Source organism: Oncorhynchus kisutch, linkage group LG8, assembly GCF_002021735.2.
Source record: "Oncorhynchus kisutch isolate 150728-3 linkage group LG8, Okis_V2, whole genome shotgun sequence".
In the NCBI taxonomy this organism is placed as follows: Eukaryota; Metazoa; Chordata; class Actinopteri; order Salmoniformes; family Salmonidae; genus Oncorhynchus; species Oncorhynchus kisutch.
This window is the reverse complement of record NC_034181.2, coordinates 28,716,261-28,735,161: the sequence shown is the minus strand read 5'-3', so window position 1 is coordinate 28,735,161 and position 18,901 is coordinate 28,716,261. Positions and strand designations below refer to the sequence as shown.

General features: G+C 41.8%; 2 protein-coding genes across 3 annotated transcripts; one reads left to right on the top strand and one right to left on the bottom strand.

Annotated features, from left to right (window-relative positions):
• Nucleotides 1–6,215: 6,215 nt before the first annotated feature.
• Nucleotides 6,216–9,826, top strand: LOC109895911 (transmembrane emp24 domain-containing protein 2-like). 2 transcript variants are annotated; one of them, XM_020490001.2, is made up of 5 exons: nucleotides 6,312–6,663; nucleotides 7,127–7,319; nucleotides 7,653–7,673; nucleotides 8,466–8,573; nucleotides 8,776–9,826. In XM_020490001.2, exons 1-5 carry the CDS (start codon nucleotides 6,484–6,486, stop codon nucleotides 8,898–8,900), a joined length of 627 nt encoding a protein of 208 aa, XP_020345590.1. In that variant the 5' UTR covers nucleotides 6,312–6,483; the 3' UTR covers nucleotides 8,901–9,826. The 2 variants fall into 2 exon arrangements, with proteins under 2 accessions (XP_020345592.1, XP_020345590.1); XM_020490003.2 differs by lacking the exon at nucleotides 7,653–7,673 and having other exon boundaries at nucleotides 6,216–6,663.
• LOC109895910 (translation initiation factor eIF-2B subunit alpha) lies at nucleotides 9,632–15,286 on the bottom strand. Its single transcript, XM_020490000.2, has 9 exons — nucleotides 14,873–15,286; nucleotides 14,548–14,649; nucleotides 14,217–14,353; nucleotides 13,908–14,024; nucleotides 13,683–13,795; nucleotides 13,508–13,576; nucleotides 10,535–10,610; nucleotides 10,315–10,440; nucleotides 9,632–10,226 (listed from the first exon to the last, which is right to left on the bottom strand). The coding sequence occupies exons 1-9, from the start codon at nucleotides 14,883–14,885 to the stop codon at nucleotides 10,071–10,073; spliced, it is 909 nt and encodes a 302-aa protein (XP_020345589.1). The 5' UTR covers nucleotides 14,886–15,286; the 3' UTR covers nucleotides 9,632–10,070.
• Nucleotides 15,287–18,901: the final 3,615 nt, after the last annotated feature.

Genomic DNA, 18,901 nt, shown 5'->3' with positions numbered 1-18,901 from the left:
TTTAACCATTTGTCCTTATACTCTACAATGTGGCTAAATGTTTTTCTGGTTTAGAAAACAAAACTAAAAAGTCTGATGTAAAGTTGTACTGCACCTCCATTACACTCCCTATTCCACCTTCAACATGTAGGCTCATTGTTACTTAATGAGTTGTTTATCCTGTAGAAGAAAATAAAGATGGTACCAAAGGATGCAGGCAGGGAGGGAGGAGAGGCGTGGAGAGGAAAGGTTGAGAGCCCAGTCAGCCGTCAGCAGTCCTGCTATCTCGAGAAGCAATTAGCCCAGTAACAGGCCTACCTATCAGCCGATAATGGCCCTCTGCTGTCTGGAGATCTTACCCCATAAGGGCCCCTGATTTGACAGCGCTGGATGCTGATTGAATTAGGAGGCTATTTGCTCCATGTTCCGGTAGAGGATACGTGCGTTGGAGTTTGGTTTGATCGATGGCTTGTCCGTGCCCTGCGCTGTGGACAGCTGGGTCTTGCACTCAGTGGGGGACGGGTATTGACAGCAGTCGGAGATTTTAGTGAACCAACAGTGAGGAACTCACTATATCACATCTCATGAAGCTATATTAATGTGACATTGCATTCCTTTTGGTATATTAAATGTTAACAATTACACATGTAATAATACATTTTTTTATAAAGAGTGGGAAATTAAATGAGCGGTTCTTGCAAGTACCAGAGGATTTTCAGAGCTAAAACAATCGAACATGCATAGCCTATTATTGTCTATTTGGCAAGGTCTCGCTTCGGCGAAGCGGGTGTAGGACGTGGCTTAATTTTCCATTAGGAAAACCCCATGGGTCTCAGGACTCTTGTAATCAATGTAATTGTTGCTGGCCCCTCCTTTGCCATTAGGACTTGTGGCAACGGACATCACCTTGTATTCCTGGCAGCACATTGAAACCCGTGTACAGAGAGTATATTCAACAAAATCATTTTAAAAGAGATTGAAAATCCTTCATATAAACCGACAAGGTAAGTAACCAATTTAAGCAGTTTATAAATATTGAAACGTTGTAACGTTATAGGCCCTATGCCCAGTGAGTAGGTTACGTATCCACCATGCGCTTACATTTTAAGAGCTTTCAGATACTCGAAAAATAGCATGAAATCATATAACATCAACAGTAACAGTAGGCTATAGTTAAACAATGTTAATCATTTTTACTGCAGGTTATCAAAGCGAAAGATATCTTTGGAGTTGCGAAAGTGGGGCATGGCTGTTTTTGTGCAACTAATGTGAAATATTTCGTCTGGAGAAATATATTTTATTGATACTATTTTGTTATAGGCTATTACATTATTTAGCTTGCATGTACACAAGGTACATGTCAACATGTATATGATAGATATATGTAGGGGAATTTACTTCCTTTACATACTTTAAAATAAATACATTTGAACATAATTTCTGTCGATAAAGTTGCTTACCTGTCTGAGTGTGTGGACCAGCAGCACTTCAATGTTTACAAACAACAGCTTCTTCCTAATCTCGTTATTGGTTCTAGTTCTCGGGTGTTGAAGCTAAATATACAAAGATTTCTTATCTCTACAAATAATTATTAGGGCTTTTGATAAGAAAGTGACAGTTATATTAGGCATTTCTAATTCTTATGTCTTCAAATATCAATAGGTATATTTCAATAGTTTAATTACCAAATACGATTTACAGACTAGCCTTGATATGCTTGTAACTGTGTCAGAAGTAAATGTTTGACCATTTGCTTAGCGCGAGATCAATGCCAAAAGCATTTGGAGCAATTGACATTAATTATTCATAAACTACAATTATAGGTCGCAATGCCTTTAACTAATGCACTCTTCAGCTGTAAATATATGTTGCTGATATACAGTGCATTCGGAAAGTATTCAGACCCCTTGGCTTTTTCCACATTTTGTGATGTTACAGCCTTATTCTAAAATTGATTAAATTAAATAAAAATCCTCATCAATCTAAAGGATGGTCTGATGGTCTCATTCTCTCATTCTCTGGTCTGATGAAACCAAAATAGAACTCTTTGGCCTGAATGCCAAGCGCAAGTATGGAGGAAACCTGGCACCATCCCTATGGTGAAACATGGTGGTGGCAGCATCATGCTGTGGGTATGTTTTTCAGCAACAGGGACTGGGAGACTAGTCAGGATCGAGGGAAAGATGAACGGAGCAAAGTACAGAGAGATCTTTGATGAAAACCTGCTCCAGAGTGCTCAGGACCTCAGACTGGGGCGAAGGTTCACCTTTCAACAGAACAACGACCCGAAGCACACAGCCAAGACAATGCAGAAGTGGCTTCGGGACAAGTCTCTGAATGTCCTTGAGTGGCCCAGCCAGAGCCCGGACCGAACATCTCTGGAGAGACCTGAAAATAGCTGTGCAGCGACACTCCCCATCCAACCTGACAGAGCTTGAGAGGATCTAGAGAGAAGAATAGGAGAAACTCCCCAAATATAGGTGTGCCAAGCTTGTAGCGTCATAACCAAGAAGACTCTTGGCTGTAATCGCTGCCAAAGGTGCTTCAACAAAGTACTGAGTAAAGGGTCTGAATACTTATGTAAATGTGATATTTCCATTTTTTTTGTATACATTTGCTAAACAAAATCCAAAAACCTGTTTTTGCTTTGTCAGTATGGGGTATTGTGTGTAGATTGATGAGGAGGGGGAAACAATTTAATACATTTTATAATAAGGCTGTAACGTATCAATATGTGGATTAAGTCAAGGGGCCTGAATACTTTCCGAATGCACTGTAGGCTCTACTGTATATATACTCAATTGGGGGGGGACAAATTAAAATCCTTCATCTTTCCAGGGCCTGTGATTGCAGAGCAGACAGATCCTGCAAACTACATCACTCATTGGGAGATGGAATACCGTTACGAGATGGAGCCCTTGTCTATCCGATTTCTTCGGACCTTCAAAGAACTTCTGAAATTTGTTCTCTTCAGTTACACAGTTCTGTTAGGTGCTTTGCTCTTAGCAGGCTGGACAACATATTTCATGGTTGCAAAATAAAAAGGGGAACTTTATGAGTTGCTTTATTAGGCTATAGAATGGCTATTATAAAATAATGTGTGTACTTTTGTTGTTGAAATAGCCACACTGTACAGTGAATGTGTCCAACATGACCTGGGACAAATATGTTACCAAATAATAAAGCTATAACGGCATGTTCCCAGATTGTAGCAGAACGTATGTTGTGTGATATTGTGTAGAACATTTGTTTATCTATTATTTTTCTGTTATTTTAGTTTCCCCTGTAGAATGAAGAAAGTCTCCATCACAGTTAATCATTGCACTGGTCCTTTTTAGCTTTGGTCATGATCATGTTGTAAGCTTATTTCTTGGCCATGTTTCTAAGAGGATGAATTTATGTGCAAATTCAAAGTACTCAACATTAAACATTCTAAATAGATGCACAGTGTTGGAATCGTATCTATGGATGGAAGTCATTTGCAAAGTGCTCTCCAAGTGAATCAGATGCGGGGCCACAAATGTCCCTGAATCCTGACCCAAAGTACTCCAAATTAGGCCTATGTAGTGACCGGGAAATAAGTCTGCACCACAGTAACCTATATACTGTATAAAGCCATTTATGCATACTTGAATCTAGTTTTAGAAGTTCAAGAGTGGCCTGGAGTGTCTGTTTATTTTTACTTAAATCTCCCCCGGGCTGGATTGAATGGGCTTGGGACGTAAATTGCCCACCCATGAACTACACCACCTTTGCTGGAATTGGGTCTATAAACATATAATTTTTAAGTTTAGGGAAAGGGGAATGGGATTAAGAACAATACCAAAAGAGTGCCATGGTGGGCTTCATGCAGCACAGCCACAGACCCACATCAGGGTGCTTGTAGTTGGATGAATGTTCTAACAGACACAGACATGAAACTGAAACAGAAACAATGACCCCTGGGGAAGGAACCAAAGGGAATGACAAATATAGGGAAGGTAATCAGGGAAGTGATCCAGGTGTCCAGGTGACAGGTGTGCGTCCGGAGAGGGAGCACACGTGACAACAGTGGCGATTTTAGCATGTAAATCTTAGTGGGGCAACAAACAAAAAAAATTCTGATGCATGCCAGCAAAGCCACTACACAACACTAAACAATATATTAATTGCACTATACCACTGCTACACCTAGCTATCAGCAGAGCCTTGTCTGGCAGCGAAACAGCTCATTCAGCCTCATTTAAAGGAAGCGAAGGTAACCTGCCTAAATGATTACCACCCCGTAGCACTCATGTCGGAAGTCATGAAGTGCTTTGAAAGACTGGTCATAGCTCACAACAGCATCCTCCTGATACCCTAGACCCACTCCAATTCGTTTACCGCCCCAACAGATCCACAGATGGCGCAATCTCAATCGCACTCCACACTGCCCTTTCCCACCTGGACAAAATGATCACCTATGTGAGAATGCTGTTCATTGACTACAGCTCAGTGTTCATCACCATAGTGCCCACGAAGCTCATCACTGAGCTAAGGACCCTGGGTCTAAACACCTCCCTCTGCAACCGGATCCTGGACTTCCTGACGGGCCGCCCCCAGGTGGTAAGGGTAGGCAACAACACATCTGCCATGCTGATCCTCAACCCTGGGGCCCCTCAGGGGTGTATACTTAGTCCCCTTCTATACTCTCTGTTCACCCACGACTGTGTGGTCAAACATGTCTCCAACACCATCATTAAGTTTGCTGACGACACAACATTGGTAGGCCTGATCACCGACAACGATGAGACAGCCTATAGGGAGGAGGTCAGAGAACTGTCAGTGTGGTGCCAGGACAACAACCTCTCCCTCAATGTGATCAAGACAAAGGAGATTATTGTGGACTACAGGAATAGGTGGGCCTAACAGGCCCCCATTCTCATCGACGGGCTGTAGTGAAGCTGGTCGAGAGCTTCAAGTCCCTTGGTGTCTACATCACCAATGACTATCATGGTCCAAACACACCAAGATAGTCGTGAAGAGGGCATGACAAAACCTTTTCCCCCTCAGGAGACTGAAAAGATTTGGCATGGGTCCTCAGATCCTCAAAAGGTTTTACAGCTGCACCATCGAGAGCATCCTGACGGGTTGCATCACTGCCTGGTATGGCAACTGCTCGGCCTCCTACCGCAAGGCACTACAGAGGGTACGGCCCAGTACATCACCAGGGCCAAGCTTCCTGCCATCCGGGACCTCTTTACTAGGCAGTGTCAGAGGAAGGGCCTAAGAATTGTCAAAGACTCCAGCCACCCTAGTCATTGTTCTCTCTGCTACCGCACGGCAAGTGGTAGCGGAGCTCCAAGTCTATGTCCAAGAGGCTCCTAAAATAGCTTCTACCCCCAAGCCATAAGACTCCTGAACAGCTAATCAAATTGCTACCCAGACTATGACAGAATTCAGAACATGGGCCGTTCTTACAGTGTTTCTCCCTGTACACCAAGTCAGAACCATAGGATTAATAAAGGGGGCATATAAGCAGACAATGAAAGCTCTTACATTATTCGATGATTACATTCCTCAAAAAAGTTATAGGCTACATGTGCACCACCAAGTCAGGACAGTAGGCAAAATTAAGAGGTGAAAATATACCAAATTATTAGGGTGAGGCACATGGGCTACAAAGAGCTTACTACACAACATACACTTAGTATTAGCTACAGTATGCAGTGGAGACCCGTCATTCAGGGCAGGTGAATGGACCAAATTATTAGTGTGAGGCAGATGGGCATTTTATCTATAGCAGCACTCAAGGGGCTTGAATTGTCAAGCTCTACCCTTAGACTTGGCGGTGACGTAGTGTCCCCATGAGTGACAGAACACTGAGCCAATCACGGCGCAACGCTCTGTATTTTCTGCTGGCTTGCCCCACCACCAGAGAAAGCACTGAGCTAGGCTGAAACACCTGCATTTTGGAGCTGCCTTACTCAAGAAAACAAAAATGAGACCATGTTTGTATACGGTTTTATTAACTCAATGATATATACTTACTTTTGTTTACATTGTTTGCAAACTGATATGTGACACGTATTAATGCCAAAATAACATGCAAAACAGGCAAGTCCCCCCAAAAAAGACAAAAAATATATAATAAGAGCCCCACCTGCACTGAATGACGGGTCGCCACTGACTCATTAGTCCAAAACAGTTGCATTACTAAAAATAGTTTCTATTGGCCAAATTCAGGTAGGTCCCTCCCCATTTCGTTCTGTTTGCCTCCGTTTAAGAAACGTTTTGCAACCGAATCACCCTAATGAATACACCTAGGTCTTGGACCAGGGGCCTGAGGTCAATTTGAGTGGGCACAATCGATTGGCTTTTTGAACCTCGACGCGGCTCGTTTTCCCGTCTTTACGTGGCAGCATTTGCGAGGAAGTTGCGTCCCCCTTCTACTGCTGGCTCCTCCTCCGCAAATCGGCGGCTGAGCGTTTTGTTCGCTAATCTATTTTTCACATAGCTAGACAGTAGCGAAAAACAACAGTAATCATGTTTACTCTCTCGGAGTGTATGGTCATTTTATCTATGTTATCCGCCACAGCGTCAGGTTACTTCGTAAGCATCGACGCTCATGCAGAAGAGTGTTTCTTTGAACGAGTCAACTCTGGTACCAAGATGGGCCTCATGTTTGAGGTGGCCGAAGGAGGTTTCCTAGACATCGATGTGGAGGTAAAGTCTGAGTTGTGAAAGGTGCCCTCTTTCTTAATCTGATTGTGGGGAAAGCCCCCCCCCCCCCCCCCGCGTTAGCTAGCTTTGGCAAATCATGGGCCTAACTAGCTAAACATTAACAATGTAGTTAAGTAGCTAGCTAACGTCGTTCTAGATAGCTATGCTTCCAAACGTCCCTCTCATTGTGCCATATGGCTAGCGAGCAAGCTTTATACCTAGCTACGTTCGTTAGCTCAACTCTCTTGGTTGACTGACAGTGCGAGATTATCATCTAAGAAAAAATATCAGGAGCCAAGGGATGATTTCATGTTAGGGCTATTGATCATATCTGAGTTTGTACTGATGGTGGTGTTGTGGAGCATTTATTATATCTAATGCTGTTTAGTCAACATGGGTAACTAGCTACCTTATGCCTAATGTTTAATAGATTGTCAATGACTATGTAGGTATTCTTCATTTGCAGATCACTGGTCCAGATGGGAAGCAGATTTACAAAGGAGACCGAGAATCCAGTGGGAAGTACTCGGTGGCTGCCCATATGGATGGCACATACAAGTTTTGCTTCAGCAATAAGATGTCCACCATGACACCCAAGATCGTAATGTTCACCATTGACATTGGAGAGGCCCCCAAGGGAGACGGCATGGAGACAGAAGGTAAACTGGGGTGAAGAGGCAGCAATGGGCATCAGGGTTCAATGCTGAACTTTTTTACAAGGAGCAAGTGTGCACCTAATAAAAATATTTCAGGTAATAAAGCAAGAATGTTTATTTTTTCTAGGCACACTGGTGCTCCTAAATTAAAATTCCAGATTGCACAGCAAAATATTTAGGCACACATTCAAGTAAAATGGTTGCACTGTAGAGCTCTGGTCACACTGACTGATTGCGAATATAATCTCACCATATATTTGTAGGTTCTCTGGAAGACTTTCCTTCATATTCCTTCATATTCATCCTTTTCTCATTCTGCTCTCCACCCTCCGTCAGGTGGTGGAGACACCTGGGACGGTAGGTTAACACTATTGCATGAGGTCAGAGATGGTCATTCTTCAATGCCCTTGGAGAAAATGGACTCTTCTCTGTGGTGTTGCTTATCCCAAGTACTGAATTATAAAATTAACAGAGTGAAATTAAATAGTACCATTTTCATAGTTTGTCTTATTAATTGCCTGGGTTGTGCTGTTTTCTTTTGCTTTATGGACACTCATTTGCTGCCTCGCAATGACTTGAGATGGATTTAGGAATTTATACCCCCCTCAGCTTCTGCCATATGGGCATTCAGGAAACAAATTGGGTCAATTACTTTTGCCCTCAGTTTTTCAAAAGTGTTGGTTGGTCAGTTTCAATTATACAGCTTGTATCAAATCAGTACACTTGTGTCCAGTCAATGCAGCAGTTTGCACAGCACTACCAGCTCAAATGGTGCCTTTAGTTTTATGTTAATCCAAGTTTGCTGTGTTACAGCAGATGTTATTTAATGTTAGACCCACTAAAAACAGCTTGAATGACTTCAATGTATCTGACAACATATTTGTAAGGTTCATGTAAATATATTACGTTTTTGCACAATGGGTACACCCAAGCTTTGGTAGAGATATGGAGACCAGTTTACTGGACAAACATTTCCCGCACAACCTTTTATTGCGTACGTCATTACATCACTTTGAACAGCATCTACAATAAACCTAACCTTGATGTGAGTTGTACCTGATTTGCTTGGATGTGCCTGTACTTGTTGGTTTCTTTAACTCTGCAAAATGTTGTATACTGTACTAGTTAATTTTCCATTCTTGTTCACAGCCCACCAGAACAAGCTGGAAGAGATGATTAATGAGCTAGCAGTTGCCATGACCGCAGTAAAACACGAGCAGGAATACATGGAGGTCCGAGAGAGGATACACAGAGCAAGTAAGACCACTTCTGTGCTGCTACTTCAATAACAACCATGTATAATGTGCTATTTCCATAGAAAATGAATAACATACGGACCTAACCTCTTATCTCAAACTGCATAGCATTTGTCAAGAACACCCACTTTTGACAGCTTAGTGAAAACACTTCAGTGGCAGTAGTGGTTTAATGTACTGTCCTGTGTTTTCCTCCCCTCCAGTTAATGACAACACAAACAGCCGAGTGGTGCTTTGGTCCTTCTTTGAAGCTCTTGTGCTGGTAGCCATGACCCTTGGACAGATCTACTACCTGAAGAGATTTTTCGAAGTGCGGAGAGTTGTGTAAAACATTTTATTTTCCCCAAAAAGTATTTACCATTCACTTGAGCTATTAGCCACACCATACTTCAAAATTGGAAATCAAACATCTGAAAATACTTTGTCCAATCTCCTGTTTTTCTGTTCGTGTACTTCAGGCCATGGTACATATGCATGTTTTTCCACTTGCAGAAAACTGTCTTCGCATTGACTCCTCAGACTTTGACATCAATAGCACTGAAGAGGGTTTTATTAATTTTTGATCAAGGAAGGTTTGAGTATTTGCACATTCAAAGCCACCGCCCCAAAATGCTGGATGTCATTTTCTCATCTTATAGTTGGGGATAGAATGAGTAGGTGGTGGAAATATTTTTGCTTTTACATAGTCGTACCATCATCCAGAGCGACAGTGAGTGCATACATTTTTTTATACTGGTCCGCCATGGGAATCAAACCCGCAACCCTGCTGTTGCAAGCGCCATGCTCTACCAACTGAGCCACACTGGACACATTCCAAGCCCAGTGTTGTATTTGATCTGTTATTCTTTCCAAATGTGTTTGTTAGACAACTGTTCAGCTTTCTTTTTTTTTTAGGGAGTTCTTGATAAACATACTTTTTTTTAACACTTCCTGTGCCAATCAGTCACAGTATGCACATTAATGGTAAAAATACAAAGTAATGGCATACTTTGTAGTGATGATTCTACCTTTTGGGGCAAGGGCAGTACAAAACACCTTGGTATGGGATCTGAGCTGTTGCCAGTTTTAAGTAGTCATTTGAGCATTTCTATTTATCAAATGAGGACAATTTCCTACAGACTTCTTTAGTTTATGATTTTGGGTACAGAGGGTGAATAACTAATCTGAGCCAACACACCTGAGAGAGCTCAGACAAACTATGGATGACCCAAGTCCTGTTCATAATAAAAAGTCCTTTTCCTTTTGAGATTTTGATTACTTCTAATTTGCAATAAGTTTCTCACACAGTACGCCGCTATGATTGCTGGTTTTTAAAGTCTGGTATGGGTCAGAAGAACCTTTCAAACTCCAGTAAAACAAGTAGGGGGTAAATAGTCACAAGAGAAGTGTTTAAGGCAGATTCCCTGGGGGATTGACATTTTTAATGAAATGCGTATTGAACGGTGACTTGTTGAAATGGATGCACTTGATGGGGTTGTGTCAGTATTCTAGTGGTGGTTTACAAGTACAGCTTAATAAGTTCATCACTGACTGCTGAAGGAGTGAGGACCCCCAGGTCTGTGAAAAGAAGTGTAATCAGCGATGGTGGTGTGTAGTCAATCATGGGGTGTTCTTCTGCTAGGTCTTCCACTGCCTTTAGTGTGTCTGCTTTATACTGAGAGAGCAAAGTGAGACCACTAGTTAGGACATCAAATAACTACAGAAATATCACTGGCCAATTGATCATATCTTGGTGCTATTACCTTAAATCGTTCTGGGACATCTTGCTGATTTAGAGGGTAGAGTCGGACGAATTTGAAGCTTTCTGCCACAACATAGAAAGGCTTGTTGTGAGCCTTGGAGCACACAGCCAGTTGATAGGTGCCAATCTGTCATGTGAATTGCATGCAGAATAAAGGGTAATGTCATCCAAGGACATCAACATAAGACTGCCTGAATGGTGTTACCCAATTCATAATATACCTTGTTGATAATACCACCACTTTCCACCACTCCCTCTGCACCCACAATCACCAGGTCCACCTTTTCCATGATATACCTTTAACAAAAAACAGTACTGTAATAAAATACAGATTTCACTGACTGCTTTGTTAATTTAGGCTACCTGTACAAATCCAAAAGGTGGGTATAGGTAAAACAGGGTATTTACAGTACCTTCAGAAAGTATTCATACCCCTTGATTTAGTCCACATTGTGTTACAGCCTGAATTCAAAATAGATTCTCACCCATTCCCTCACACAATGACAAAGTCAAAACATGTTTTTAGAAATGTCTGCAAATGTATTGAATATGAAACAGAAATATTTCATATACTGAAAAATATTAATGCAACAATTTCAAAGATTATACTGATTTACAATTCATAGAAGGAAATCAGTCATTTGAAATAAATAAATTAGGCCTTAATCTATGGATTTCACAGATATGCTGGGCAGTGGTGCAGCCATGGGTGCTCCCCAGTGGGCCCACCCACTGGGGAGCCAGGCCCAGCCAATTAGTTTTCCCCCCACAAAAGGGCTTTATTACCGACAGAAATACTCCTCAGCACTTTTGTTCAGCGTACATAAGCAATGATCCCTAATTTTTTCAGCACTGAGCAAATTTCAAACTTTAACTTTGAAAATGCTTTGCAACTTCCAGCACGTGTTTACTGTGAACATTGAGGCTGAACCTGCTTTAAGTTACAGTTTTAAGTCGCCAAGTAGGCTACTGTGGCTATTTGATCATAATGTAGACCTACCATCAAACAATGGATTCCATAACAATTTAACATGGAAATAGCTGTTCCATCATTCAGAATACAGTAGCAGCCAATGTTGGCCTACATTCCATGATAAAAATTTAAAAAAAACATGCATCTGTTTAACCACTTGTCTTTCAGACAAGGAGGTGACTGACAAAATAAAATGCATTATTATTCCCCTACCATTAGAGAATCAGACAAATTATGCTACCCTCTGCCTATTGGCTACATGTCTCAAAACACAAAACTGCCCATTTTACTTTTTATTTTTTAGCTTTTCAAAGATGTCTAGAGATGTACTTGTTTTGTGCTCTTGTAGGAAGCAATCACTACCCTATTGCTGACTACAAATGATCTAGAACTGGGCTGATAACTCACTAACAAGCAAAGGATATTAACAAAATGTGCACACGTGGCTACATTCAAAACAAGCGCATCTACAACCGCTCATGCTGTAAACAGTCCAGTTCAAAGTAAATGGCACAGATCCATATGGCAATGGTATTTTTGCATATAGGCCTAGTGCAGCTCTGATTGGTTATGCCGCACCGGTCTGTGTATATAGTACGGGATGAGTTGTGCATGTCAATGCAATAGAATCCTATTCTGCCTACAACAAAATCTCTTGCATAGTTAGTTTTGTTTCAGTATGTTGCATTGAAAGTGGCTAATTGTGTCGATTCGATCCCAATTGCCACAATAAAGGGGAACATTGAGTGTTAACTAACAGGGGAAAAAGTTAAGTTCAATCTTGTGCTTCTCTCCATGGGCTGAAATTTCTTCTGCAGTGCTGTCCCAGGGTGGAGCTGCGCAGCAGTCTCGGGGTCTACTGCGAACGCACCTTAGATGGTACATAAATATTCACACCTGAGTCAATACTTTGTAGATGCATCTTTTGCAGCGATTACAGCTTTGCGTCATCTTGGGTATGTCTATCAGCTTTGCACATCTGGATTTGGGCATTTTCTCAAGCTCTGTTAAGTTAGATAGGGAGTGGTCCCATTAACAAGTCTTTTTACACATTGTCAATGGGATTCAAGTCTGGGCTTTGGCTGGGCCACTCAAGGACTTTCACATTCTTGTTCTGAAGCCATTCCAGCGTTGCTTTGGCCGTAAGCTTGGGATCATTGTTCTGTCAGAGGTCGTTTGCCAAGTATTTGGCGCCACTCATTTTCCCCTCTATCCTTACCAGTCTCTGCCGCTGAAAAGCATCCACATAGCATGTTGCTGCCGCCACAATGCTTCACGGTAGGGATGCTGTTAACCAGGCACAGCTTATCACCAATCTTTCTCCAGACGTAGCGCTTCTGCATTCAGTCTCATCACACCACAGAATCATTTGCCTTATGATCTCAGTCTTTCACATGCCTTTTCGTAAATTCCAGGCATGCTCTCACGTGCCTTTTTCTCAGGAGTGGCTTCCGCTTGGCCACTCTCCAATAAAGCCCAGATTGGTAAAGTACTGTAGAGACTTGTCCTTCTGGCAGGTTCTCTGATCTCAGCTAAGGACTCTGTAGTTCTGTCAGAGTAGTCATTGGGTCCTTGGTCACCTCCCTGACCAAGGTCCTTCTTACCCGGTTTGGTCGGACAGCCAGCTCTGGGTAGTTCCATATTTTTTTTTCCATTTCCAAATTATGGAAACCTTTAACACTATATACATTTTAATACCCTTCCCCAGATAGAATTGTGATGAGGCATATATAATGGAGATCTACAGACAGTTCCTTGGACTTCATGGTCTAGTTTCTGCTTTGACATGCAATGTCAACTGTGGGGCATTATATAGACAGATGTGTTTCTCCCTAAAACATGTCCAAATAATTTAATTGGCCACAGGTGTATTCCAATCAAGTTGTAGTGACATTAAGGATGATCAAAGGCAATTGGATACACCCGAGCTCAATTTGGAGTGTGAATATTTATGTAAATTAGATATGTATTTACATTTTCAATAAATTAGCAAACATTTCTAAAAACATGTTTTCACCATCATTATCGGGTATTATGTGTAGATGGGTGAGAAACTATTTCAATGTAATTCATTTTGAATTCAGACTGTAACAACAAAATGTGGAATAAGTCAAGGGGTATGACTTCTTTCTGAAGGCACTGTATGGTTTTTCGAAGAAACATGGTGTGATTGAGCTGGGCTTTCATTTCATGTATCAACTGAAATGGTTTAGATATTTACCCCACTGCAGCATCAAGAACCACTGTGACCGGAATGTTTAGATTCTGTAATTTGTCAGCCATTTGTCTTCTGGAAAGAGAAAAGAGTACACTTGTGAATAGTCTTTCAAGTTCCTCTTTAGGGCTTGCTTACTTAGTTTGACAGACATATGCATGTGTTTGTGTTGACCACACACCCTGCAGAGTCTGGTTGTGACTCAGTGACATAGACAGTGAAGCGTTTCTTGTCAGCTGCTGCACTCTCCAGTACCTTAAGAACCACCCGGGAGGAGGAATGTGTCAGTATTTTCTGTGAATGACAAGAGAACATTGTTTGTTAGAGGCAGAATCACCATGAGTGTCCCAGTGGAGCGGGTTTTGGAATAATCATTCAAATAAACAAATTCAACAGAAATACTTACAGCACCATCCTTGATAAAGGTATGGCAGAGTTTTGCTACTTTACTCCTGGAAAGGGAGATTTTCTTAAGAAAGAGCTCTCCTCTCTCTACCATCACTTTCTTGCATTGAGAGAGATCCTGTTTGGGGGACAAAGAAAACACTTAATATTTCTGAAAATTGCATCTTAAATCATGATGGTATGCTGGACAACTCAAGCTACTCTCACGTATTGAATACATGTTATATCACTTTAAAGTAGGCTCGGAGTGTTTAAGAGCAGCCTTGGCGTTACAGTGAGGAGGATAGGTGAGGGCCCTCTCTCTACTCACAGGGTGCTCCAGCGATGTGAGGCTGATGAAGCGGAGGAACAGTTCGCCACCAGACGAGACAGCCACAGAGGAGTCAGCCTCCTCCAGACGCCTGATGGTCTGGGTCAGGTTCTCTCTCAAGCCCAGGATGGTCTCACCTGCTCAGGGACATAAAGCATAAGCCAATCAATACCACAACTTGTCTGTTTGCTAATAATTTGTAAATCGAGTGCCAACTCTTTCAGCAGTGATGAAAATATTTTGATTTCAGTAATAATCAGACAAAAAGCCTTCTGATTCACTAGATATCAGTATAACAAGTGGAGAGTAGAAAAGTTTTTTTTTAAATGACTTTGGTCTCTTTTGAGGAACTCCAGGAGAGTGCGGATAGCTGCCACAGCAGAGGGAACTTCAGGGTCCTGTCTCACTTGTGTCCTGAAGTACTCCACCAGCTCTGAAAGGAAATGGCCATGGGCAAGTCAAAGTCAAATGGAAACACATTATACTTGATTACACTCTCACTAAAAACCTTATCCTTTATTTAGCGTTGTATGGATAGTGTTGTGCATGTATGGAAACAACCCCCATGAAAGAAACTATAAGATCATGCAGAAATATATGGCCATATGGGACTAGCATGTCTACTCATCAAGTTCATCAATGAGACTTCAACTCACCATCTTTGTCCATTCTGTGAAACAAGTCGACACCTCAACAAGGAAGCAGGCCAGATGACACCTTTGAACCGATTAAACTTTCTAGGCAGCTAACCTAGTAAATGCCAGAAGGATTATTGTTGACAAATAACGTAGCTACGCTAGCTAACTACGATGTAACGTTACCTTGCATCGAGATGATGAAATAGCACGTTTTCCCTCCGGACACGGATGACGCTATTTTAAGAGTTGTTCTTATGTTTTGGACTGAGAACAGACAGTCCTTGATTTGTGTAAAATAAAATGTTTGTATTCGCTAATTCTGTCACTCTTACAGCTACATATTTTTAGGTAAACGTTTGCTAATTCTTGGCATGGTGTAGCTGATGTCGCAATTTGATGACGTATAACTCAGTTATCCTTGGTCAATTTCTTTTCACATGGCCCGGAGTGTTGTCATTTTAGGCCATTCCATTGGTGATTAAGATAAATCCATTCACCAGGTGCACCTGGCCATGCAACATTGTATTGTTATTTTTTGTGCAGGGCTTTAATTTTGGCACGCTAGAATGTAATTTAACTAGCTAGCTGTTTGTGTTAGGGGTGGCTTCGGGAATGTGGAGAGATTACATTTAATAAAGCATCATTTCAAACAATAATTCAGATTTTTAAACATTGGGAGTGTACCATTTATCTAGTGAAAACAATTGCTTACAATCTTGCATTGAATGAGTTTTATGAAGGAATTAAATGGCTACTATAGCTGGCTAGCTATAATTTAGCTAGCTAACGTTACCTAGCAATCAGTAAAGTTGGTCTACTACAGTTTATCACTGATATCACATGAATGCATGATGAATAGGCATAACAGTTAATTATTGTCATAACAACAATAGCCACCTGTTTTGGCTGATAAACTAACTTCTGTGGTTTTCTGCAGAGGATGAAGTCAGTCTTCTGGTCATTGTTGTGGATGCAAATCTCATATGGTGTGGCCAGCAAGCTAATAGAGAACCCCAGATATTTAACTAGTATTATTCTCTGTGCAAATATCTACAGAGCTAGCCTCCACTTCAAAGAGCCAGTTAGACTGAAATTTACTTGATTGTCTTTCTCCTTCCCTTAGTGCACCCTGTCCAAGTGTCTGGATGCTGTCATGGTGATGAGTAATGCCCTCCTAGTCATGACTAGGACCAACAAGCTGGCTATAATTGCCAGCCATTGTCAGGAAAGATAATCAACCTTGTCACTTGTTAGTAAATACACAGAAAATGTCTAAATGATGGTTTCCATCCAGTGATAGTATGTTCCAATCTAATAACAAATATCTCTTCCTCGTCATATGCTGCAGTCATTTTCTGTATCCCTGTAAGCTTTAGAAGTCTGGAGATGGTAATGGGGACGTCAATGCATCAACAAATGGGGATGACAAGTATGAGCTCTTGTCAGTTGCCAATGACCTCATGTTAAGAAGTAAGTGCAGCATAATCTTCCTTAGTTTGATTAATCAGGCTGTAATAAACAATGAATTGGTATATACAGCCAGACACTAATGGCTTCAAAATCATGTAAATGTTCCTTACAAGCCTGAATGTTGAATAAAATTGCATTTAAACATACTCTACTGGTTGTCTGTACGGTTTGTACATCAGCTGCAGGGCCATCACTGAAGAAATGAAGATGTTGCACGGCAGGGTACTGGTGTTTTATTTATTTATTTCACCTTTATTTAACCAGGTAGGCTAGTTGAGAACAAGTTCTCATTTGCAACTGCGACCTGTCCAAGATATAGCGTAGCAATTCGACACATACAACAACACAGAGTTACACATGGAATAAACAAAACATACAATCAATAATACAGTAGAACAAAATAAAACCAAAAGTCTATATACAGTGAGTGCAAATGAGGTAAGTTAGTGAAATAAATAGGCCATGGTGGCGAAGTAATTACAATATAGCAATTAAACACTGGAATGGTAGATCGGCAGAAGGTGAATGTGCAGGTAGAGATACTGGGGTGCAAAGGAGCAAAATAAATAAATACCAGTATGGGGATGAGGTAGGTAGATAGATGGGCTGTTTACAGATAGGCTAAGTACAGGTGCAGTGATCTGTAAACTGCTCTGACAGCTGGTGCTTAAAGCTAGTGAGGGAGATGTGAGTCTCCAGCTTCAGATTTTTGCAATTTGTTCCAGTCATGGGCAGCAGAGAACTGGAAGGAAAGACGACCAAAGGAGGAATTGGCTTTGGGGGTGACCAGTGAGATATACCTGCTGGAGCGCGTACTACGAGTGGGTGCTGCTATGGTGACCAGTGAGCTGAGATAAGGCGGGGCTTTACCTAGCAGAGACTTGTAGATAACCTGTAGCCAGTGGGTTTGGCGACGTGTATGAAGCGATGGCCAACCAACGAGAGCGTACAGGTCGCAATGGTGGGTAGTGTATGGGGCTTTGGTGACAAAACGGATGGCACTGTGATAGACTGCATCCAGTTTGTTGAGTAGAGTGTTGGAGGCTATTTTATAGATGACATCACCGAAGTCGAGGATCGGTAGGTTGGTCAGTTTAACGAGGGTATGTTTGGCAGCATGGGTGAAGGATGCTTTGTTGCGATATAGGAAGCCGATTCTAGATTTAATTTTGGATTGGAGATGCTTAATGTGAGTCTGGAAGGAGAGTTTACAGTCTAACCAGACACCCAGGTATTTGTAGTTGTCCACGTATTCTAAGTCAGAGCCATCCAGAGTAGTGATGCTGAATGGGCGAGCAGGTGCGGGCAGCGATCGACTGAAAAGCATGCATTTAGTTTTACTTGCATTTAAGAGCAGTTGGAGGCCATGGAAGGAGAGTTGTATGGCATTGAAGCTCGTCTGGAGGTTAGTTAACACAGTGTCCAAGGAGGGGCCAGAAGTATACAGAATGGTGTTGTCTGCGTAGAGGTGGATCAGAGAATCACCAGCAGCAAGAGCAACATCATTGATGTATACAGAAAAGAGAGTCGGCACGAGAATTGAACCCTGTGGCACACCCATAGAGACTGTCAGAGGTCCAGGTCCATCGAGGTCCGATTTGACACACTGAACTCTATCAGAGAAGTAGTTGGTAAACCAGGCGAGGCAATCATTTGAGAAACCAAAGCTGTCGAGTCTGCCAATAAGAATGTTGTGATTTACAGAGTCGAAAGCCTTGGACAGGGCGATGAATACGGCTGCACAGTAATGTCTCTTATCGATGGCGGTTATGATGTCGTTTAGAACCTTGAGCGTGGCTGAGGTGCACCCAGCTCTGAAACCAGATTGCATAGCGGAGAAGGTATGGTGGGATTCGAAATGGTCAGTAATCTGTCATTTATGTCCAGGATGGGGTCCATGTGAGCCCATGTGACTGCTGGATCATGGCTTCTGCTGGGTGAGATGGTGCAGAAGGAGATGGGGGGCTCCTCTGCCACACCGAGGACACCAGTGTGGAACGTTACTTGCTTGTGTGACCCCCCCCCCCCCGAACTGACTGGTTCTCTGAAGCATACTTGTAAGTGTAGATAGAGTCTGTAGAGTCTTTGCTTTTCAGCAGCACCTCATTTCGCCATATCTATCAAAAGGAAAGCCATATTATGTGATTACAATATTGAAACAATAATAAAATGCTAATAAGTCTTTTTAAAATATAATTGTTGAGGGTTTATAAAATATTTTGTTGAGAAAAAAGTTTGGTGTTATTGATTGTCACTGGCGTTATCGTCATGTCACTGCTGTTACCGGCAAGAACAGTAACACCAGTGTGGGATTCTGTGTTTTACATTATAGCCATTACCATGTATATGATTAAATATTATCTGATGTTGGCTGTGTGAAGTATCTGCATTTGTGCACTTGAGCATCATCATGAGATTAAACAACTGCTAGCTACATCTACTTGCCTGTTTGTGTGTGTGACAAGAACTGAGAACTGTAGATAACAGTCCAGCAGATGCTTTGTCCTTGTGTTTGTATGTGACAATATTGAGCACATGGTGTGACTTGCTATATCTTACAAAGTTGTGGTTAATCAG